The following is a 24,137-nucleotide window of genomic DNA, read 5'->3' as shown; positions in this document are numbered from 1 at the left end:
AAAAATAACAATGCTATAGCTATGAAATTTATTTTTCTAGACCAACTTTTGAAAAGAAATCGAATGAAAGTAGTCCCATCTTCATAGGATAAGTATTTCATGAGATACTTAAAAAGTCGGGAACAATGAATATTTTAGAAAAATTTCCGCCTTTGGTCATATCTCGCTTCAAAATCAAGATAAATACAATTAGATTTTTGCAATCGTCTTCTAATGAGTTTTCATATAGAGTCTGCCTTCAAAATTTTTTTATACCTTAAACCGTTTTCGAGATATAAAAAAATGGTGACAATGGATTACGCGCGAAAAAGTACCAAGCATAGTATTTCAAAAACTGTTGAAAATTTGAAAATCTTTTCAACGTAGGGTATACCTCAAATTTTGAAAGAAGCACAGCGCATTCAATTTCATAGACCTGTGACCTCATTAACTTGAGTTATCACTAAATTCTTGAAACTTTTTTTTTAACATATTTCTTATCATATCTTCATTTTTCGAAGTCCTATAAAGATGTGAATAGGCTTAATGAATTTGTCGTAAAAAATTGATCTAGAATAAAGTATTTATTTTTAAATTTACAATGTTATCATAGAAATCAAAATTTACAAAAAAATATTCCTCAATTTCGCTCTCATCTTTGAATCCTTATAACTCCTGAAGTTTCAATTTTCGAATATTGTTGATTATATTTAAATTTCATCCCATTTCAAAAGTAATCGAATGAATATAGTGGCATATTCAAATTCCAAAAAAAGTTGCTTTTTTTTGTTCACATTTTTAGAGGTAAAGTCGGAAATCTAGAATATTTTCAGCCACTTTTTGAATCTTTGAAAATAATGATGCTATAGTTATGAAAATTATTAATCTAGACCAACTTTTGAATAGAAATCGAATAAAACTAGTCCCATCTTCATAGGATAAGTATTTCATGAGATACTGAAAAATCGAAAACAATGAATATTTTAGAAAAATTTCCACCTTCGTTCATATCTCACTTCAGAATAAAGATAAATGCAATTAGATTTCTGCAATCGTCTTATAATGAGTTTTCATATGGGATCTACCTTAAAAATTTTTTTATATCATTAACCACTTTTGAAATATAAAAAAATGATGACAATGGATTACGCGCAAAAAAATACCAAGCACAATATTTCAAGAATAGTTGAAAATTTAAAAAACTTTTCAACGTAAAGTATACCTTAAATTACAAAAGAAGCCCAGCGCATCTGGTTTCATGCTTCTGTGGTTTTATTTACTTGAGTTATCACTAAATTCTTAAAACTTTATTTTGAACATATTTCTTATTATATCTTCATTTTTAAAAGTCCTATAAAGATATGGATAGGCTTAATGAATTTCTCGTAAAAAATTAATCTAGAATAAAGTATTTATTTTAAAAATTTACAATTTTATCATAGAATTCGAGATTTAAAAAAAATATTCCACAATTTCGTCTTCAACTTTGACTGCTAATAACTTCCGAAATTTCAATTTTCAAATATTGTTAATTATATTCAATATTCATTCTGTCTAAAGAGCTATCAAATGACTATAGTGGTATATTGAAATTCCAAAAAAGTTGTTTTTATTTAATTACTTAATTTTCTTTATTTATTTTTATTTTAGTATAAAAATTTTTCATTAAATCAACATTGTAAATTTAGAAAAATTATACATATTAAATATAAAATTTAAATAATCAATTATTATCATATTTATTCAATTATTGCTTATTTTTTTGAATAAAAAGATTATTTAAAAATTTTTTTATAATTAGAAGTTTCTAGAACGTTATAAAGTTTAGTGAAATTCTATTTCAATTTTACTAAAAAAAACTTCATTTATTTAACATTTAAAATATATCATTTAGTTGATCAATTGAAGTCATAGAAAAATATGTATAAAAAAAAAATAAAATAGATATATTCAATCATAATCATACTAATTAAAATTTTATTTCTTTTTGAATTTATCTAAGTTTCTTTGTTAGTACAAAGTACATTCATTAGATATATAGCATAGTAACATCAGTTAATTTTAAAGAGAGTCATTTACATTAGAGCGTTTTTTTTTCCAATAATTTGATAAAATATGAATATTATTTAAAGAAAATGATAATTTTGTTAAAAATCTGAATAAAGAGAGAAAAATATTCAATTTTCTATCATTCGAAAAGTTATTAAATTCTCGTGTTTTTTAACAAAAAACAATTTACTATGTTTCTGGATATTTACCAGTTTCAAACAATCTGCCTGCTGCTACTTCTACCAATCTTCACACAATGTGAAGCAAGTATTTACTGGACCTTTTTTCCTTCGGTTCCTGAACAAATCAATAAAACAACTTTTCCAGTCGATCTAAAGTTGCCAGCCAAGTCGGACGTTATTCTTTTAAAATGCCCTGGCTCTTTATACAAACATGGAAATATTGAGGATGATTTTAAAGAAAATAAAGAACTGGGAGATTGGAGCGTTATGCCTTCAAACATAAATATTCTATTCAATTGGCTACTATCAGTATATAATGCATCTGGACCGCAGCAAATTTATTGTGGAACTGTTGGAATAATTGGCAGTGATGCAAGGCACACGAACATTGAATGGAAGTTCAATTTCAATTGGCAACCTACTCCAAATCCTTTTTCGATAGCAATAAAAGTTCCAATATTTAACCAACTCCCTTCTCCAAAAAAATGTGGCAATATTCAAAGAAAAATTTTAAAATATACAAAGGATAAGAATGGAAAATTATTTAAATTAAACTTAGTTAATGATCAGTTGACAACGCCGGATGATTTGCCACATGCAAACAAACTTTATTATTTCTTCACAATACCTCAAGATAGTCATGAAAAGGAGTTTGCAGAACCTTGTACTATATTTAGAGCTGTCAACAATAGACCACTAATGGTTATAAAGGGATATAATTCTACTTCAATATCTCTAAGAAATACAAAAATTGATGTGATTAAATTTGACTATTTGGTAGAATTTCTTGCAATTCAACTTGTTTTAGAAAATCAACCAAATTTAGAAGATTATTACAAAAATGAAGAAATTTTAGTTAACAAAGTTATGTTCACAAAGGATGGAGTTAAAGAAGTGCCGAACTCCAACAGAATCACTAAGGGAACCTTTTCGATAAATGGATATGAACTTTTAAATTTTACTTATAACTGTCCTACACTTGAAGATAATGAAATGATAACGAAGATATTTTACTTCGCACCACCACAGAAAGAATATAAATATCCATTGGAATACTTTCTATATGCATCAAATGAAACGGTGGTCAAGCCAAACTGTTCTATCAATGGATTCAATTTTGGATATCTTCATGCAGTTGGTTACAATGAAAAGATAGTTAGCCTAGATGAGTTGAATGCTAATGGAGTAGCAAAATATGGTCTATATCGCTCCGGTTCTTTTGTTTTTACATCAGATACTACACAATTCAATACAACTCTAAACTGTCACTACAAAACACCAAACGGAGAAATTATTTTTATTAACTCCTTTTTACACAATGACAAAGCAAGATTCGAAACAGATAAAAATGGAAATAAATATTTAAAAGTAGATAGTGATGGTATAAATGTAAGAGATTCAGAAAAATCAGCGTTTGCAAAGCTTAAGGAAAAAGTTGGACTTATTGGTGCAATTTCTATTATTGTTGGAAGTGTTATTGGTGGTATTTTAATTTTAACTGGTTTCTGTGCACTAATATTTCTTAAACAAATAAAATTACATATTAGAAGAAAAAAACTAGCATCTAAATATCCCAATATATTTGCATTGTGGAAAGAATTATCAAATGCCAATTTGGAAGAATATTGTAAAATAGTTCAACATAAAAACTATCTTCCGGATATATTGAAAAAACAAAAGTTTTTAAAGAAAATAGAAGGTGATGAAGAGGTCGACTTCGATGCAACGACTATTTTTGATGATTCTTTGGTCAAATGTTTTAATTCAATCTTTGGGGAAATAAGAGCTCATTACATTAATGATGTCTCACCGGAAAGAAAGTATATCATCTCTGATGGACCAACACCTGAAAGAGTAAAATATTTTTGGGAGTTACTCTATAAAGAGGATGTCGCAGTTGTTATTTCAATAATTCATCAAGAAAAGAGTGATGGACCAGTAACAGATGAGAAACAATTATATTGGTCAGAGACAAACCAGACTTATGGAAATGTTGCTGTTAAATTTCTGAACGAGGTCCCAACAAATCTCTCATATGTTAAAGTTTTAAAATTTAGTATGACTATGAAAGGAGAAAAGCCAAAGGAAGTAACACTTTTTCATGTTAATCATTGGAAAGAACATGCAATACCAAGTACGGATCTACACTTCACCAATTTGTACTCAGAAGTTTCTGAATGTGCTGGAAATAGGAATGTTCTCGTTCATGCTTCACGTAGTGCTGGATCACGTGTATTCATGTTCACATATTTCTGCTGTATTTTGGAAGCAATGGAAACTTATACCTCAATTTATAATCCAATGAAGATTATAAAACAAATTCGTGAAAAGCGTTATGGTGGTAACATCTCTTCTATGGAATATGCTTATTTATTGAAAGCTCTTGTCACATACTTCTTTGACAACAATATGTTAATTGGTGGAAATAATGGAAGAATAAATTTTGCCAAGGAGTACGAACACTATCTTTACAAGTTGGAAAAACGTGAAGATAAGATGGAAGAAAAATTTAAAAATTTCTTAAAATATGTTAATGTAATTGATTCTGGAAAATTAAATGATCTTTGCATCCAATTTGATAGCGTTGGAATGATGAGTAATGGTGATCTTTTGAAAAAATGTCAACGTTTTAATATGATTAAAAGCAAGCTTCTAAAGAAGAATCGTTACAATGACATAGTATGTCTTGACAAATATTCAATCAACATTAATGGATATGATTCTAAAGATATTCGTGGTTATATACATGCTAATCAAATGATCTATAAGTATGGTGATGAAAAGGAAAGAAAAATTATTATGTGTCAGGTAAGATATTAATAATAATTAAACTTTATTTAATGTATATTTTTTTAGGCACCAATACAGACAACAGTTGATGATATGTATGACATGATTTTTAGATACAAGATCGGAATCATTGTCGTACTTGTCAATGTTAATGAAATTAAGGTGCAAAATAAGTGCTATCCTTATTTTCCTGCTGATGTTAAAGATATGAAAACAAGCAGATATACTGTCTTGTATATTGATAAGAAAGTTGATGAAGTAAATCATATTATTGAATATGATTACACAATTTATAATAATAAAAATGTAGCAAGTAATTTTAAATTACTTCATTACATTAATTGGCCTGATAAAAGTAAGTTTATTTTGATTAAAAAAATTTATGTTGATTGTTTTTTTTAGGCATACCTAATGAAAGTAAACCTATTCATGAACTGTACAAAAAGATTATAAATCTTTACAATGATCGTTATATAGCGATTCATTGTAGTGCAGGAATAGGAAGAACTGGAACATTAGCATTAGTCATTTATATGATCGATATGATCAATTATGGCAAAGCTTTTGATCCAGTCAAATTTTTGGAGACTCTACGAATGCATCGTTATAAGGCAGTGCAAACAAAGAGTCAATTTATCTTCTCTTTGTCCATTCTTTTTGAGCATTTTGAAGATGAGATAAAAAAAATGGATAAAGAAGCTTTTAACAACTTCACGAAGTTAGCAAAAGAAATCTACCGTCAAGATGGAAACTATAGAAAATAATAATTTATAAATGTTTAATAATTAAAAATATTATGATGACATTCTGTTTTGTCACCAATATTTAATCATAATATCATTTTATAACCATTTATGATTAATAAATTTTTAAATATAATTTGTTTTCATTTAAAATATAAACATACATTTGAAAAAAATCTATGAAACCAAAAACAATTATAACATTATAAAATTTATTTAATTTAATAGTTTTATATTTTATATGTTTTTATCTTCTTAACCATAAATTCATAGTAGTTTTAAATATAAGATTAATAAATCATTTTTTAAAAATATTAAAAAATATCTTGTTTTTTAAAAAAAATATATGTAGTATCTTACAAATTTGAAATTAAAGTTTATTTTTTGATAACAGCTTTTTTAAATAAATTGTTGGTATCCTACATTTTAATGTTTTTTTTAGTACCAATTATAATATAGAATTAGTTAATTCTCAGTATTACAATAAAAAAGTCAATTAAGCATTTATTAATAAAAAATATTAATGATTTTTTTTACTAAAAAGAATTTATTTTTGATTTGTTAAATGATACTTTTGTTTCATCTTTGAAAAATTTTTATGCCTCTTCTGCTGGAATTCATGAAGAAAAAAAAGATGTTCTGGAGAGATTGTTGTTCAATTACAAAAAAATCATTTAAAAACTATCAAGAAATTTTTAAAAGAAAAATATTCAACTTTTTATGTATCAAAAAGTTATTAAAAATTATGTTTTTTAACAAAAATTTATCTACTATGTTTCTGGATTTAAACAAGTTTTAAACTATCTGGCTGTTTCTACTTTTGAAAACCTTCACACATTGTGAACTAAGTACTCATAGAACCTTCTTTTTTTCGATTCCTGAAGAAATCACGAATACCACTTTTTTAGTTATCATCAAGGCAAACACCTCATCAGATGCAATCTTATTCAAACTTCCAAGTTATGAATACATTCACGGCCATATAGAAGATACTTCACATTTCTAATCAAAAAAAAAATGGAAGAAACGACAAAATTATTATAGTCAATCAATGAGGATATTATTGAGAAATCACAAATTTATAGACAAGACATTTTAAATATAAAGGAAATATTAAAAAAAAAAGTATCCACTAAGGGATTGAAAAACAGTGTGCAGATATAGTTTTAAAGACTATGAAATTTTTATAAATTATCGATAAATAAATATATATAATTTTATAATAACTTTAGCTTATTAACTAACTTTAATTAAACAATAAAATAATTATTAATATCTATTACTTTTTTTAAAAAAAAACAGTTTTTTAAAATTTAACTTATTTATTTTAAAAGGAATCAAAATTTTGTAATAATTATCATAAATGTATATAAAATACAAACATTCGAAGATTTTATTCAATAATTCTTAAAAATTCTTGCTATTTTTAATAATAATAGTATATATTGTAACCATAAAAACAACAACATTAGTATTTCCCTTAATTTAATAATGGTCAATGACTTAAAAATTTATTTAAAATAATTCTTCTTAAATAGTAATTTTAAAATTTATATTATCTTTAAAAAACAATTATACTACATAATTAACATTTCAGAAAATGAGAAGAAACAGATTATATAGAGTTTTATAAATGTATGGATATAACTAAAATATGATGGTTAATTTTATTAAGATTAAAAATTACTACTAATTTTTTTATCTATTATTGTATCATTAAGCAATATTATAATATTTAATCATAAGCTTATAATTAAAATACCTACAAAAAAGAAGTTTTAAAAAAACAAGAAGAAAAATTAAAATTTCTTTACCAATTTCTGAATTTCTGTAAAACTATAAATATATTATTTGAACTATTTATTAGAAACAACCATTTTATATGAAAAAAATTTATACTAATCTTATTCTCATACGACAAGTACCAGTCAAAATATTAAAACACAACAAACAATAAATATTTAGAAAAAATTTCCATCAATTTTCATAACTCGTTTCAACATAAAAATAAAAACTATAACTTTTTAACAATTAATTTATAATCGTTTTTTATTTGGGACCCACTTTTGAAATATTTTTATATGTATAACTATTTTTGAGATATAAAAATTATGACAAAAGATTTAGCGCGAAGAAATGCTCGATATTGTATCTCAAGATGAGTTGATAATCTGAAGAACATTTGAATGTAGACTACATCTAAAAAGTTAACAGAAGTTCAGCGCAAAAGATTTCATACTTATACGAGCTGTGTAACTTGAGCTATGAGTACGTTCTTGAAAACGTCTTTCAAGCAACATTTCTCATCATATATCAATTTTGAGACGTTCTATGAAGATGAAACTAAGTTCAATGATTTTCTCGTAAAAATCTGATCTAGAATAAGTATTTTATTTTAAAAATTCTCAACTGGATCATGAAAGACAATTTTTCTCAAAAAATATTCACCACTTTCGCTTCCAACTTTGAGTGCTTACAACTTCCAAAGTTTTAAATTCAACACATCCTTGATTATATTCAAAATTTATCTTTTTACAAAGGCTATCGAATGAATATAGTAGCATATTCAAATTCCAAAAAAAGTTGCTTTTTTTTGTTAACATTTTTAGAGGTAAAATCAGAAATCTAGAAAATTTTCAGCCAATTTTTATATCTCTAAAAATAATAATGCTATAGCCATGAAAATTAATATTCTAGACCTACATTTGAATAGAAATCGAATGAAACTAGTCCCATCTTCATAGCTTAATTATTTGCTGAGATACTAAAAAGTCGGAAACAATGAATATTTTAGGAAAATTTCCGCCCTTGGTCATATCTTGCTTCAAAATCAAGATAAATAAAATCAGATTTTTGCAATCGTTTTCTAATGAGTTTTTAAATAGGGTCTACCTTCAAAATATTTTTATACCTTTAACCCCTTACGAGATATAAAAAAATGATTACAATAGATTACGCGCAAAAAAGTACCAAGCACAGTATTTCAAGAACAGTTGAAAATTTGAAAATCTTTTCTACGTATGGTATACCTTAAATTATGAAAGAAGCCCAGCGCATCAAATTTCATGGACCTGTGACCTCATTAACTTGAGTTATCACTAAATTCTTAGAACTTTTTTTAAAATATATTTCTTATCATATCTTCATTTTTAGAAGTCCTATAAAGATATGAATAGGTTTAATGAATTTCCCGTAAAAAAATGATCTAGAATAAAGTATTTAATCTTAAAATTTACAATATTATCATAAAAATCGAGATTTACAAAAAAATATTTCACAATTTCGCCTCTTAGCTTTGAAACGTTATAACTCTTGAAATTTCAATTTTAGTATATTGTTGATTATATTCAAAATTCATCCCTTTTCAAGGGCTATCGAATGACTATAGTGGCATATTCAAATTCAAAAAAAAGTTGCTTTTTTTTGTTCACATTTTTAGAGGTAAAGTCGGAAATCTAAAAAATTTTCAGCTAATTTTTATATCTCTAAAAATAATAGTATCATAGCTATGAAATTTATTTTTCTAGACTTACTTTTGAATAGAAATCGGATGAAACTGGTCCCATCTTCATAGGACAATTATTTGCTAAAATATTGAAAAGTCGGGAACAATGAATATTTTAGAAAAATTTCCGCCTTTGTTCATATCTTGCTTCAAAATCAAGATAAATGAAATCAGATTTTTGCAATCGTTTTCTAATGAGTTTTTAAATAGGGCCTACCTTCAAAATTTTTTTATACCTTAAACAACTTTCGAGATATAAAAAAATGATGACAATGGATTACGCGCGAAAAAATACCAAGCATAGTATTTCAAGAACGGTTGAAAATTTAAAAAAGTTTTCAACGTAAGGTATACATTAAATTGTAAAAGAAGCTCAGCGCATCTGGTTTCATGTTTCTGTGACCTCATTAACTTGAGTTATCACTAAATTCTTAAAACTTTTTTTAAAATATATTTCTTACATATCATCACTTTTAGAAGTCCTATAAAAATGAAAATAGGCTTACTGAATTTCTCGTGAAAAACTGATCTAGAATAAAGTATTTAATCTTAAAATTTACAATATTATCATAAAAATCGAGTTTTACAAAAAAATATTCCCCAATTTCGCCCTCAACTTTGAATCCTTATAACTCCTGAAATTTCAATTTTCAAATATTGTTGATTATATTCAAAATTCATCCCTTTTCAAAGGCTATCGAATGAATATAGTGGCATATTTAAATTCCAAAAAAAGTTGTTTTTTTTTAATTTCTAATAAAAAACTTTTTTTAATTACTTACTTTACTTTATTTATTTCTTGTTTTAGTATAAAAAATTTTTATCAAACCAACATTGTAATTTTAAAAAAAAAATATACATATTTATATTATTCAAATATTCAAAAATAATTTCTAGAATGTCAGTTTCTCTAAAATTAAGCCAATTTTCTACTATCTTAATATATAAAGAAAAAACAAAATTTAAAAAAAATTATTTATTTTTTTAAAAGGTAAAAAACAATTTTCCAAGATTATCTCAAGAAAATTTGAATATAAGTTGATGAAATTATAGTTATTTGGTAAATAACTATGATTCTTAAAATTGTTTTTTGATTTCTAGCCATTTTTTTTATCAATTTATAAAATTTTATTCACTTATAGTTTATTCTAAAAAAACATTTTTTACAGTCTTGAAGCCATATCTATATGAAGGTAAAATTTATTTTTTAATATTTTATATTTTTTTGTAATTAGTGCAATATTTTCTCCAAGAAAAGTCTTTTAAATTTTCGAAAATTTTATTAGGTCAAATTTTCGCCTAAATAATATATAATAAAGAAAGATAAAAAAATCTTATTCCTAAATATTTTTTTAGAGACCAGGTTGAATCTTAAATCCAGGTCCAGTAGGTTCACTAGTGAGTGTTGTTTGTCCTGTTAAAGGTTCAGCAGCGCATCTTCCACTTCTTGGACCTGGGAATGGTCTTTTTCCAGCTTTAATTTCATCAACAATATCCTTAACATCACTAACTGTTAAATCTTCAAAGAAATCATCATTAATTTGAACCATAGGAGCATTAGCACAAGCTCCAAGACATTCAACTTCAACAAGAGTAAAAAGTCCATCTTCTGTTGAATGACCAGCCTTAATTCCAAGATTTTTAGAAAAAGCATCAACAATTGTTTCGGCACCACGTAACATACATGGAGTTGTTGTACACACTTGAACAAAATTTTTTCCCACTGGATCTCTGTTATACATTGTATAAAAAGATGCTACTTCATAACAACGCATACGTGGTATTCCAAGTAGTCTTGCTACTTCATTCATTGCTGAAATTGGAAGCCATCCATATTGACGTTGAGCTATATCAAGAAGTGGCATAGTAGCACCGCTCTTATGACCTTCTGGATAGATATTTAAAATAGCTTGAACACGTTTCATATTTTCATCAGTAAACTTAAATGGAATTTTTGGGTTATTTAATTTAGAATCTCTATGGACAGCCAAACCATGTCCACCAAAACGTTTAGCCATAACATTTTGTTGAGATATACGAGAAATTGATTTTAAAGATTGCATATCTAAAAAAATTGTTTCATTTATAATTATAATATATTATATTTAAACTATATATATAAAGGTAAAATAACCAAAAATTAAAAAAAAAAAACTTGTTTTGTTGAATTATTAATGTAAATTAAAATCATAAAAAAAAACAATGCTATAAACAAAAACTAAAGAGATCAAATGTTTTCATTTCCATGAACAAATTCAGGTATCATTGCTTAGTCATCATTATCAGTATTTGCACCAGACTCAAAACCATCATCTGCTTCGTGTTCTGAATCAGACTCTATTTCCAATTCTTCCTCTTCTTCTACTTCTTCTTCATACTCTTCATCATCTGGGAAAAAGAATTCTCTTTCTTCTTCATCATTTTGGTCATCCTCACCATTATAATCAAGATCATGACGTCCATCAAGATACATAACTGGATCATACGGTACTTCGTATTCATGTTTAAAATAATTATTACCTATTCCTAAAACATCATCAAACAAATGTCCACCGGGACCAGAACGACGCATTTGATCAACTTCATTGAAAAACTTTTTTAACAAAGAATTCCTTGCTACAACAGCTTTTGGAATAAATGTTTCTAATGCATTAAATACTCTAATAAATTGATTTTCACATGGATCTTTACCAGAATCTTTAAAAAATTGATATTGACTTTCTAATGACCAAAATTTCTGACAAACTCTCATAATAATATCACTTTTGAATGGATCACTGTCTGAAATAAGGATATCCAAAGCATTTGGTAAAATAGATATATCATGTCCATGAATAAAAGCCTGATAAGTATTTTCAATTTTTAAGTCAAAAAGTAATGTTGGATCATTTTTCACAGCACTGTACCATCTTTTTCTTTTAACAAATAACTTATATTCAGGATCAACAGGTGTATCAAAATCTGATTCAATACTAAAACCTTCTACATCAACAAAAAATTCTTTCAAATGATCATATAATCTTGATTTGAAGTATAACCATCTTGTATGAGGATCAACTTCATATTCAGATATATGTCCATTGTATTTGGGACAATATTCATAAAATACATGACATGATTCTAGAAAATGGAATAATAAATGATAGTTGCAACCAAATGGACTAAGACTTTCATTTGAAATTTTTGATTCACATAAACTTTTTGCATTTGATAATACAAAATCAAGTTGTTCAATGTCATCATAAGCAACATACAAACGATTATTTGGAAAATAAAATCTGACCATTTCATAATGATTTTTTGGATCGCTAATATCTTTAGGATAGTGTCGTGAAAATATTTCAGGACGATCATGAATAAAGAAACATAATTGTACAGGATTAAACTGAGCCTTTTGACGATCTAAAAATGTAGGGCATTTGAAAGCATAATGAAATGGGTTAGTAGCTGGATTATCTGGTGTTATGAATATATCATATTCAGAACGTTCAATTCTGTCATCATTATATGCTTGTGGAGGTTCAACCCAAATATCTCTTCCTTCATAGTTAATAAATAACGGAATATCTGGCTTTATAAATGTTTCTCGTTTTTCTGGTTCTAATGCTTCATATTGAAGCCATAAAATAAACATAATTTGACTTGGAGTATATCCAGGATGAAATAATTCTTTATCAATTACTAAAACTTGTGACTTATATAACGGATAGAAAACAACACTCTTATCCAGAGAATTATAATCGTAATTAAAAGGTGAATCTACACCCATAGTTTCCATTTCAGGCAAAATTTGAAGATTTAATTCATCACCAGTTACTATAGTTGAAGAATTTTCTCGATAATACATGTTATAATGATTATTGTACATTTCTTGAATGACTGACAATTTCTCTTCATCAGTCAAAGATGAATCAAAACCAGTTGTTGCAAAAGTAGCTTTTGTTTTATATGAATTTTGAGAATAAAAACATGATTCATCCATGTTAGTGTCGGTTCCCTTTCCTACATCAGTATCATTACTTCTTTCTATAGTGTCTTTAAGATCAGAAGGAATTGTATTTTCAGAAGTTGAAGAACCAACTTTTTCTGGTTCATTATTTTTATCATTACAATTATTTTCAGCATTTGTACCAACTTTGTCTGTAACTTTTCTAAATGTTGTAATATATCTGAAATCCCTTTCATAAAAATATCTATCTCTATCATTTAGATTGTAATTGATATTGTTTGTATACATTTGTGTTTTTGGATATAGATTCCCAAGTTGTTCAGAAGGTGATAATAATTCTGACTCCTCACAAGTATCCATCTCCATAGCAGAAGAAATCTTTTCATTTTCAATATTTTTTATAATTTTTCTTTCACATTCGTCTTTTCCTTCCTTCAATCCATTAAGACCATATTTTTCATTAAAAATACCAACAATTGAGGATACTAAAAGTATGTAAAATGGAGCAGGTATTAATAAAAGATAAATTATAAAATGTATTGATAAAGTATGATCAATTGAGGGAAGTTCACAGTTATTGAAAAAATTAGTTGGTTGATTTAAAAGTTCTTTTTTGCGTAGTAATGGATCATCAGAATTAGATATGTAGTTAAGAAAGTTACTTTGATTTTGTGTTAATTGCCCTTCGACAATGTTTTTATTTAAAACACAGGATTGGAATTTCTTTATTTCATTTTCTTCATACAAATTATTATAACCAATTTTTATATGTAGCGACATACTGATTAGGCATGATAATATCATTGTAACAATAATTACGATCATCCATTTATCATCAATTTTCCAAAAAACTAAATCATTAAAATTTAATGTGTCCATAGAACCCAATTCCCTATCATTATTCCTTCTTTGTTGATATATTATATTGTCAGATATCCATGAAGAAACAGCTCCCATGTTACCAAATAATGGTCTATGTTTCTTTTCTGCTTCATTTTTTTCTATCATTCTCATTGATAAAGATCGTCTAACCATTATTACAATTGGTATACCAATAGAAACTATGTTTAATATTATCATTGGATAGTACATATTCAAAGCAGATTTGAAGGATAAACTTCCTACATTACAAATTTGAAATATTCCAGATGATGAAATGCTGTTAGAAAAGATAATAAATGAACATAAAATAATAGATACAATTAAATTAGTAACTAGAAATAGTACTTTTGACGGAATACGAGAATTTAAAGTATACTCTGATTTTGAGCCCAATAAAATATAGTGATTAAAACAAAATTTAGGATGAGCATAATGGCAAAAAATAATAAAAACAAGGGTTAGATATGATGAATTTAAAATAACTTGAAGAAGTATACCTTGAAAAAGGCAAGAATCAAAACTATTTGACATTAAATAACTGCTGCTTTTTCTTATAGATCCTCCATCTAAGCATGATATTTTCGAGCCAATACTTGAAATTGATGAAAGAAAGTAGACGAAGAAGTATAAAATATTGGTGAAAAAAAATGCAACAACCAAAAACATAATATACGAACTTTGAAAAACTTTTGTATATTTAACAATATAAATCTAAAAAAAATTTAAATAATTTATCTTAATAAACCATAAACTTACGAAAAGTACAATAGAAACAACAAGTACAAAGCCTGTAAATATACCTACAGACAATTGAAAAACAGAGTAAACCACATTATCAGAAAACAATGAATTTTTACAAGGTAAAAAACAAGTATCAACTATTGGAGAACCTTTAACAAATATGTTTTTAGAAATATTTTTCCTAACCAGTGGCCACATGCAATTATTATTTTGTGTTGATTCTTCATTACTTAAACCGTTATAGGGAGATTTGCATAGTGTATTATTTACGAACAAGTATCTTTTATAATTGGCAAGACTATTATCAGTAATATGAACATCAGGTTTGACAAAATCATCACATTTTAAAAAATCAGGCCATAAATTTTCTTTTACAACTGTAGGACATTTTTCTTTTGCAATAAAACAATTTTTTTGCTGAAAAACTTGCCACGATTCCATTATATTGTTGTCAGAAGAATTTATTCCATCATAAAAATAACTACGAATACTACATGGTCGATAGGCTATAGAACACAAAAGAGGTTTCATGTATTGCCAACAATCAGGGTATTGAGATAAAATACCATATGAATCTATAAGACTTTTGCTGGCAAAATCGTTAACAAATTTGTATGTTATAGATGAACCAAAACACGTTTCATCTTTTGGTTTTTGGCATTTTCCAGTTCTACCTTCAAATTGTATTCTACATGTAGGTGTACAACTCCATACAGATTCATTACAAACACTTTTAATATCGTTAAATTTTCCGTGTAACTAAATATACATATATAAGTATATATATATATTTTTTTTTTCTAAACTTACATTTTCTTCTTGAATACTATGATTAAAAGTTATTAATAAAATGAAGAGGATATAATACATGAAGAGAACACTACTCCTAGCAGTAAATAGCATAATAACAGAACATTACCGTTAAAATTATGTAAAGCTAATTAATAAAGCAATGAATTATTATCTTACGGAGGTGAGACAATGCAACATTTTGTTAACAGAATTTCGTTGTAAAACCCTATGTCGTTTTTTCATATTTATTTTTATAGATTAAATTTGTCATATATTTTAGTTTTATTTATACCAATTTCAAATGTTAGAAATTTTTTTATCTTATATACTTTAAAAGTATTTCATTTATTATTATATTAAGAATTAATTTTATGTTATAAAAATTTATAATTATTATACATTTTTACTATTTGAATAATGTAATCGAAATTATAATTGATAGATATTAATTATATAAATATTCTTAATTTTTAAATATATTCTTTTTTTTTAGTTTTAAATACAATGAGTGATATTGAAGAAGGAGTTGATCAACTTCAACATTACCGTGAAAAATGTGAAGAGAAAGTTTCTCATTTCAAGGAAATTCTCGAAACTTGTAATGCACGTGTTGAGTCAAGAACAAATACTGAAGAAACATGTCATGAAGAAATGGTAGAATACATTCAACATCTTGATCATTGTGTAAGTTAAATTATTTATTTATTTTATATTTACTATTTATTTAGGCCATGCCAAAAGCATTTGCTGCACTTAAATAAATTAGATGTATTCTTATAAACTATTATAGCTAGAATTAATGTTAATTGTAATCCAATTTTTGTTTTAAAATTTATGGATTTATATAAAGATTAACAAAAAAAAAACAACTGTTTAGAAAATAAAACTTTTTATTACTTTGTGATAATAATTTTAAAATAATTAATTGTAAACATTATGCATGTTTACTATAGAAAAGTTAGTGAAACAAGATAAATATAAAAAAAAAATTTTTTTTTTTCTTAAATAGGATTGGTAAATTTATGTATAACCTAAAAATTTTGTTTCCTCACTTTACATATCCAATTTATCTTTCGCAATTTTCTTTATCATAAGTCAATTTGTTTGGGTAAAAATATTTTATTTACGATGACGGATTTTGATAAAATAAAACTTTTAAAATATATACAAAATGAAAGCATATTATATGCCAATAAGTTATTTATTTTTAATGTGCCTTTTCATAAATTGAAAATTATGGTTAAGCAGAAAATGAAAATAGTAATTCATTGAAATTTTTACAATTCATTTTTTTCATTACACTTTTGTTTGCTCTAAAATATGCCTATAGCGTATATTAATTTTATATTTTTTATTTATGGGTTACTTACAGTTTATGCAAATAATGAATTTGATAATGAGTTTGTTAAATATCCTAACTCCAGAAATATTTTTGGTAGTAATAAAAAAATGAGTTTAGAAGATATAATAAAGTTAAAAAGTAATAAAAATACTGATATTTATAAAATGTCAAAAGTTTCTTCACCAATTTCAATTGCTGAAAATTCTGCAAAGTTAAATAAACTAAATTCATTTCTTGAATTTAATTCAGGTTTGTTTTAAATAAATAAATATATTTATATATTATTTTAAGATTTACTAAAAATGTGGGCTTCAATAATAAATGATAAAAAAAGAAACAATTTAAAAGAAAATATTTTTAAAAATAAAAATCAATTGTTGGTAGAAAAGAGGATAAATAAAACATCTGAAAAAATAAGTATGATTAGAAAGAATTTACGAGAAATTGATAATAATGTAAAGGAATCTATGAAAATAAAAATGTCTGCTGATAGGATTGAAGAAAAACTATATAAAGCATTACTTGATCCACAACGTTATGAAAAAAATGTTAGACCTAGTTTACATCATTCTATTCAGACAAATGTTACTTTTGGATTTCTTTTAAATCAAATTGTTGAGATGGATGAAAAAAATCAAATTTTAACAACAAGATGTTGGTTAAATATAAATTGGTTTGATCCTCGATTAGCATGGAATCAAAGTGATTGGGGTGGTATTGATACATTATATATACCACATAATAGATTATGGAAACCAGATATAATGTTAATTAATAATGCCGTAACAGAATATTTTGGATCATTAGTGAGTACAGATATTATGACAACATCAAAAGGAAATGTAACATGGCTTTTCTCAGCATTATTTAAAAGTGTTTTTCATTTAAATGTTAAATATTATCCATTTGATGATCAAGAATGTGAATTAAGATTTGCTTCATGGAGTCATGAACAATCAGAGATTGATTTAAAATTAATTACAAGTCAAGGAGACCTTAGTTTTTATATGAATAACAGTGAATTTAGTCTTATAAATATGCATGCATATAGAGAAATTCTTCATTTTCCAACACGCAATAATGTACCATGGCCAACTATTGTTGTAAAAATTAAAATTCACCGTCGTCCATTATTCTATGTTTTTAATCACGTTCTTCCATGTGCATTAATTTCATCTATGGCTGTCTTAGGATTTCTCATGCCACCTGAAACTGGTGAAAAAATAAATATGTGTATTACAACAATGTTATCTATGGGTGTTTATTTACAATCAATAACAGAATCTATTCCTCCAACATCAGAAGCTGTACCATTAATTGGATTATACTATTTATCATCTCTTTCTATTGTTTGCCTGGCTACAGTTGTAAATGTAATAACATTAAATGTTCACAGATCTGGAAGCACAAACCAGGGGCGAAGTATTCCATATTGGATGCATAAATTTATTTTGGTATATCTTGCAAAAATTTTATTTATGACTATTCATGATCCAGATAGTGTTGCATTAACTAAAACTGCAAGATGTAATAAATCTATAAGAAAAAAAAGTATTTTAAGAGACTTAAAGAAAACAAAAATATTGGAAGATCGACAAAAATATGATAAAGGAGATTGTGAATGTCTGAAACAGAAGCAAAAAAAAAATTTGAATAATCATGTTTTTAAAAGAAAACAAAGTGTAAGAATCTTAATAAAAAATATTATTATTTTATAAAAATTTTAGATAGAAAATTCAAATAAAAATGTTAACAATTCATTGGTAAGACAAAAAACAGAATCACTAAAGACATATCCAAGAGAATTGACAAAAGTTTTTTTTTCAATTGACAGTCTTAAATCAACTAATATTGATGAAAATTTTACCAACGATAAATTAAAACCCAAAATATCATTCTTTGAAAAGATGGTTCATACTAGTATATTAGGTGGTATGGATTTTCCATCAGAAAGTCCTGAAGAAAAATTTTTTGTTTACAGTTTTAGGCGTATTTTAAAAAGGATTTACTGGACACTTAAACAACAAGAAATCAGATCTGAGGTAAAAATATAATAAATTTTTTCTAAAACCATTTTTTTAGATATTAGATGAAAGAAAAAAAATACAATGGCAATGGCATCAATTGGCAAATGTTGTAGACCGTTTTCTCCTGATACTTTTTTCATTTGCAACAATAACAACACTTGGTGTGTTTTTAATTCTCCCAGCTGTATTTGATAATTTTGTAATTTTATCTTTATTGTTTAAATAACAAAAGTAACAATTTTTAATGAAGTTTTTTTTATTTCTTTTTAATTAAAAGATAACTATAAAATGTTAGTAAAATAAAGATAAAATGGATAAAGTAATTTTAAAAATTATTACAATCGATTTAAGCTTGTGGGTTTCTAAACTTTTGTCCTGCATAGACAGCACCATCTCCTAATTCTTCCTCAATTCGGAGAAGTTGATTGTATTTGGCCAATCTTTCAGAACGGCATGGAGCTCCAGTTTTGATTTGACCTGTAGCTAAACCAACAACGAGATCAGCGATAAAGTAATCTTCGGTTTCTCCTGATCTATGTGATACCATAACACCCCATCCATTTTTACGTGACAATTGGGCGGCCTCAATTGACTCAGTTACAGAACCAATTTGATTAACTTTCAATAAAAGACAGTTACATGATTTCTTCTCAATAGCTGTTTGAATTCTTTTGACATTAGTAACAGTAAGATCGTCTCCAACAAGTTGAATTGAAGTACTGGCATGGAGTTTGCTCCAATTTTCCCAATCATCTTGATCAAAAGCATCTTCAATTGATACAACTGGATATTCTTTGATAAAACTTCTATAAAGATCAGCAAGTTCATCACCACTAAGATATGTTGATGGATTAGAATTTGGATTTTTAAAATCAAGATCATATTTTCCATCTTTATAAAATTCAGAAGCAGCAACATCCATACCAATGACTATTTTTCCTTTATATCCAGCTTTCTCAATAGCTGTATTTAAAAGATCAAGACCTTCCTTGTTGTCTTGAATATTTGGAGCAAAACCACCTTCATCACCAACAGCAGTAGCATCCAAACCATATCTCTTTTTAATTTCAGCTTTAAGATGATGATATACTTCAGATCCCATACGCATAGCTTCACGGAAATTGCTTGCACCTGTTGGAAGAATCATAAATTCTTGCATAGCAAGTTTATTTCCAGCATGTGAACCACCATTAATAACATTGAATGCTGGTACAGGAAGAATAACCTTATCAATTCCAGCTAATTTTGCAATATATTGATATACTGGTAATCCAGATTCAGCTGCTCCAGCTTTACAAACAGCCATTGAAACTCCAAGAATAGCATTTGCTCCAAGATTATTCTTATTAGGTGTTCCATCTAATTCAATCATAAATCTATCAATACCAACTTGATCAGTAACATTAAAATTCTTTCCAATAAGAGATGGTGCAATTTTTTCATTAATATTTTTAATTGCATTAAGAACACCTTTTCCATGGTGAACAGATTTATCACCATCTCTCATTTCAAGAGCCTCATGAATACCAGTAGAAGCTCCTGATGGTACAGCAGCACGGAATACTCCTTTGTCTGTGGTGAGGTCAACTTCAACAGTTGGATTACCACGGGAATCATAAATTTGACGAGCATGTACTTTAAGAATAGCCATAATGAACTTCTAAAAAAAAAAAGATAAAATTTAGATAGAAATTTATATTTTTAATGTTAAAAACATAGATGATAAAGTAACTACTACTATCTTCTTTAACACACGTTCCTTCTCGAAAAATCTTTTTAGAATAATTTTATAGAAATGCACGTTTACTAACTTTGTCGATTTTATTACTAAAAATAATGTTAGATATGTTATAAAAATAAAAATTTTCTCTCAATAGCGACTATTTATAACAAACATCTAGTATTATTTAGATGTTAGTGAACAGTAAAAATGATATTATTATGTGTGTACATACTAAAATTGTAAGGTAATAAAGTTATTAAAAAAAATTAATAAGCTTTTTACTTTTCATATTTGGTCTATCAATAAAAAAAAGTTTTTTTTTTTCAAATAAATGATTAACAGATAGATAGAATCACAAAGTAAAATAACATTTACAGCTAAAATAAATACTTTTTTTTTTGGAAAACAATAATAGATTCACAAACAAAAAAAAATATTTTTATTAAAATATTTATTTTATTTAACAAAATTTAAATATATTTTAGAAAAAAAAGACGCATCAATTGTGTGTAAGAAAACAAGTCGAGAGCACTATAAAATAACAAAATATATAGAAAAGAGGCATCACCACTATGTATATAGGATAGAGAAGTAGATTTTAAAATTTTCAATAAGTTATAAGAATTAAATGAACTAGTGATATGCCAACTTTAAAAAAAAAATAAATTATATAGATAGTGTAAAGCTGGATGTTGAAGAACTATGATATATAATAAATATTAACATTTTAACGTATATCTATTCATATAAAAATGTGCTTTTTTTGGGTATATTTTATTATGAATATGTATATTAAATATCTATACACATCACTAGAAAAGTAGTGACAAACAAATAGTTTGTTAAATAATTTATACTTTATATGTTAGAAATATTTTTATATAAAAAAATCTTGTGTTAGGAAAAATATTTATTAATGTCTACTTTTTCATGTATAATAAAAATAATAATTCAAATTTAGAACATAGAAAAATAAGTTATATTTAAAAATAAATTAGTCAATATATGCATTATTAAATAAAAAAAATCATAATACTTATCAATTTCGGTATAAATATTTTTATTTTAACTACGACATATAAAAAAAACCGATAAAACTATTAAAAAAAAAGTATTTTATCATTGATAAGGTACTTGATAACAAATGTTTTAGATTAAAAATAATTTGATTATAAGAAAAAATTTGTTGCAACAATAAATTTTTTTTATAAAATCAAATTTTTAAAATATTCAAAAATATTTTAAGTAGATTAATTTACAACTTATAATAATTGTTAACTTTTAAAGCTTTCTATCAACAGAAAAATATGTAATTTATTTTTCAATGAAGTATATTACTTTTTTTGAGAAGAGAATCCACTCAAAAGACAACCATTGAAGACTTATTTGAAGCAAAATAAATATAAGAATTTATGAATTCAAAGTAATTAAAAAAAATGTTCATCTTATTTTTTTTTCTATAGAATTTCATAATTTTCTGTATTTTTTTTTAGACATGAAAATTTCTCTATCAATATTAAAGAGTTTTTTTTTTTTGAAATATTTCAGAAAACGTGTCAACTAATGTAAAATATGTCCTTAACATATAAATATTTTGTATATTCTATTTTTCAAGAGGATATTTAAATAGAGTTGCGGTCAATAAAAAAGTGATTAGAAATAAATTAATCAGATAATTATTAAGTTTTTTAGATAAAACGTTTTAACAAATTTTTGTTACACGCTTTATCGATTAGAATAGTAATTTATTTTCAAATCAACTTAATAATATTTATTATACAATTAATTTTATACCATTATATTAATTATAAAAATAAAGAATATGGATTTATTTTGGTTTACTCAACCTTGTATTATTAAGGGAACTAGAGTAGCTAAAAATAAAGAAATGTACGTTATTATATGACTAATACTAAAAAATTTTTTTAGTTCTGATTTTAAAAAATTATTGGGTGATGAGATCTGGAATAAAATAGTTGGTAATTCAAAATTAGAAATTGTTAAAATGAAATCAGCAGTTAAAAAAGATATCGATATATTAATTTGTGATTCAAAACCAATTTTTTTTAGAGATGGTAAAATGAATAATAAAAATTGGTTTTTATCTTTGCACGCTGGTTTAATATTGCCCAAGTATTATTATCCAATTATTGTAAATTCAACACGATGGAAATTGATTGAAAAAAATGGAATTATAACAAAAGAAGATGTTTTTAATGGAGAAAAACCATTTGAAAATTATCCTCCCTTTGATCATACAAAAACGGCGTTTGTTTATTGTTGGAATAAGGAAAGTAACGAAATTTTTGGAGCTGTTGGAATTGCAGTTCCAACTCAAGAGTTTCATAATTTTAATGATAGAATTTATCCTTTAAGAAGTCTTGGAGTTGTTATGATGACCAGGGGTAAAGATCATTTTTGCAATTCTTTGTTAATTCAGAGATATAAAATAGATGAATTTCTGGATATGGATAAAGAATTAGATAAAGTTCAAATTGATGATGTTAGTAATGAATCATCAAATAATGAAACTGAAAATAAACTTGAAAATATAACAATTAAAGATGAAAATGAAAAATTACATATTTGTTTTCTAACAGCTTTAAAATACCTTTTAAAAGATTCAACATTATTACCAATGGATCTTGGTTATTTTTTTCAACAGTATGTTCAAAAATGTGTTCCAGATAATGAAAGAATAGATTTAAAAAAAACATCATACTCAAAGCTATCTAAATATATTGAAAATTTAAATGAAAAATCTGAAGAAGGAAAAGTAGTAAATATTATCAATGTTAAAGATAAAATATCTATAAAGTCTGTAAATTTCAGAAATAAATTAATTTCAGATTTTGAACCAATATATGGTATTCCAAATGAAGATAAAGATAAAGAAATCAAAGCAGGTTTTTCAATATCAACTTGTTTCTTGAGCACTAAATCATTTAGAAAACTGTTTTCTGATATAGATGACAATGTCAAAAATGAAAACAAAGCATATAATTTTAATGAATTTAAAGATTTACTTTTGGCATACTTGAAAGCTAATAATATACAAATTGAAAATGAGAAAATAGTAATAGATGAAAATTTAAAACAATTTTTAGAGGCTAAACCTCATATTCAAACTACACCTCAAACTATTAAATCAATTGTAACTTTAATTCAACAAAAGTGTACACCAGGATATGTAATGAAAAAGCCTGATAATTCAGTTACAATTAAAAAAGGTCAAATACCAAATATATTAATTCATTCTGAAAAAGTGTCTTCAAAAGAAATAACAGTTTTTAGGAATTTAGGATTATTTGATTTGTTAAATGATACTTTTGTTTCATCTTTGAACATTTTTATGCCTCTTCTGCTGGAATACAAGAAGGAAAAAAAAGATGTTCTGGAGAGATTGTTGTTCAATTACAGGGAAATCATTTGA

General features: G+C 25.6%; 7 protein-coding genes across 7 annotated transcripts; 4 read left to right on the top strand and 3 right to left on the bottom strand.

The window, feature by feature from the left end:
- Positions 1-2,219: 2,219 nt before the first annotated feature.
- Positions 2,220-5,764, top strand: SRAE_1000136800 (Protein-tyrosine phosphatase, receptor/non-receptor type domain and Protein-tyrosine/Dual specificity phosphatase domain and Protein-tyrosine phosphatase, catalytic domain-containing protein; the record flags this gene model as incomplete). Its single annotated transcript, XM_024648314.1, has 3 exons — positions 2,220-5,018; positions 5,067-5,355; positions 5,403-5,764. The coding sequence occupies 3 exons, from the start codon at positions 2,220-2,222 to the stop codon at positions 5,762-5,764; spliced, it is 3,450 nt and encodes a 1,149-aa protein (XP_024502305.1).
- Positions 5,765-10,600: 4,836 nt separating this feature from the next.
- Positions 10,601-11,311, bottom strand: SRAE_1000136700 (NADH dehydrogenase [ubiquinone] flavoprotein 2, mitochondrial; the record flags this gene model as incomplete). The annotated part of the gene is made up of 1 exon (XM_024648313.1): positions 10,601-11,311. The coding sequence occupies one exon, from the start codon at positions 11,309-11,311 to the stop codon at positions 10,601-10,603; it is 711 nt and encodes a 236-aa protein (XP_024502304.1).
- A 206-nt stretch (positions 11,312-11,517) lies between these two features.
- Positions 11,518-15,723, bottom strand: SRAE_1000136600 (Frizzled domain-containing protein; the record flags this gene model as incomplete). Its single annotated transcript, XM_024648312.1, has 3 exons — positions 11,518-14,790; positions 14,836-15,579; positions 15,631-15,723. The coding sequence occupies 3 exons, from the start codon at positions 15,721-15,723 to the stop codon at positions 11,518-11,520; spliced, it is 4,110 nt and encodes a 1,369-aa protein (XP_024502303.1).
- A 393-nt stretch (positions 15,724-16,116) lies between these two features.
- Positions 16,117-16,373, top strand: SRAE_1000136500 (Cytochrome b-c1 complex, subunit 6 family and Ubiquinol-cytochrome C reductase hinge domain-containing protein; the record flags this gene model as incomplete). Its single annotated transcript, XM_024648311.1, has 2 exons — positions 16,117-16,296; positions 16,341-16,373. 2 exons carry the CDS (start codon positions 16,117-16,119, stop codon positions 16,371-16,373), a joined length of 213 nt encoding a protein of 70 aa, XP_024502302.1.
- Positions 16,374-17,118: 745 nt separating this feature from the next.
- SRAE_1000136400 (Nicotinic acetylcholine receptor family and Neurotransmitter-gated ion-channel transmembrane domain and Neurotransmitter-gated ion-channel family and Neurotransmitter-gated ion-channel ligand-binding domain and Nicotinic acetylcholine-gated receptor, transmembrane domain-containing protein) lies at positions 17,119-19,207 on the top strand (the record flags this gene model as incomplete). Its single annotated transcript, XM_024648310.1, has 4 exons — positions 17,119-17,203; positions 17,246-18,636; positions 18,682-18,996; positions 19,037-19,207. The coding sequence occupies 4 exons, from the start codon at positions 17,119-17,121 to the stop codon at positions 19,205-19,207; spliced, it is 1,962 nt and encodes a 653-aa protein (XP_024502301.1).
- A 120-nt stretch (positions 19,208-19,327) lies between these two features.
- On the bottom strand, positions 19,328-22,289 carry SRAE_1000136300 (Enolase; the record flags this gene model as incomplete). The annotated part of the gene is made up of 3 exons (XM_024648309.1): positions 19,328-20,641; positions 20,793-20,808; positions 22,258-22,289. 3 exons carry the CDS (start codon positions 22,287-22,289, stop codon positions 19,328-19,330), a joined length of 1,362 nt encoding a protein of 453 aa, XP_024502300.1.
- A 237-nt stretch (positions 22,290-22,526) lies between these two features.
- On the top strand, positions 22,527-24,137 carry SRAE_1000136200 (Hypothetical protein; the record flags this gene model as incomplete). The annotated part of the gene is made up of 2 exons (XM_024648308.1): positions 22,527-22,594; positions 22,634-24,137. 2 exons carry the CDS (start codon positions 22,527-22,529, stop codon positions 24,135-24,137), a joined length of 1,572 nt encoding a protein of 523 aa, XP_024502299.1.

The sequence above is a fragment of the Strongyloides ratti genome, assembly GCF_001040885.1.
Source record: "Strongyloides ratti genome assembly S_ratti_ED321, chromosome : 1".
NCBI classification, from domain to species: Eukaryota; Metazoa; Nematoda; class Chromadorea; order Rhabditida; family Strongyloididae; genus Strongyloides; species Strongyloides ratti.
The sequence above is the reverse complement of the archived record's forward strand: the minus strand, read 5'-3'. Positions and strand labels throughout refer to the sequence as shown.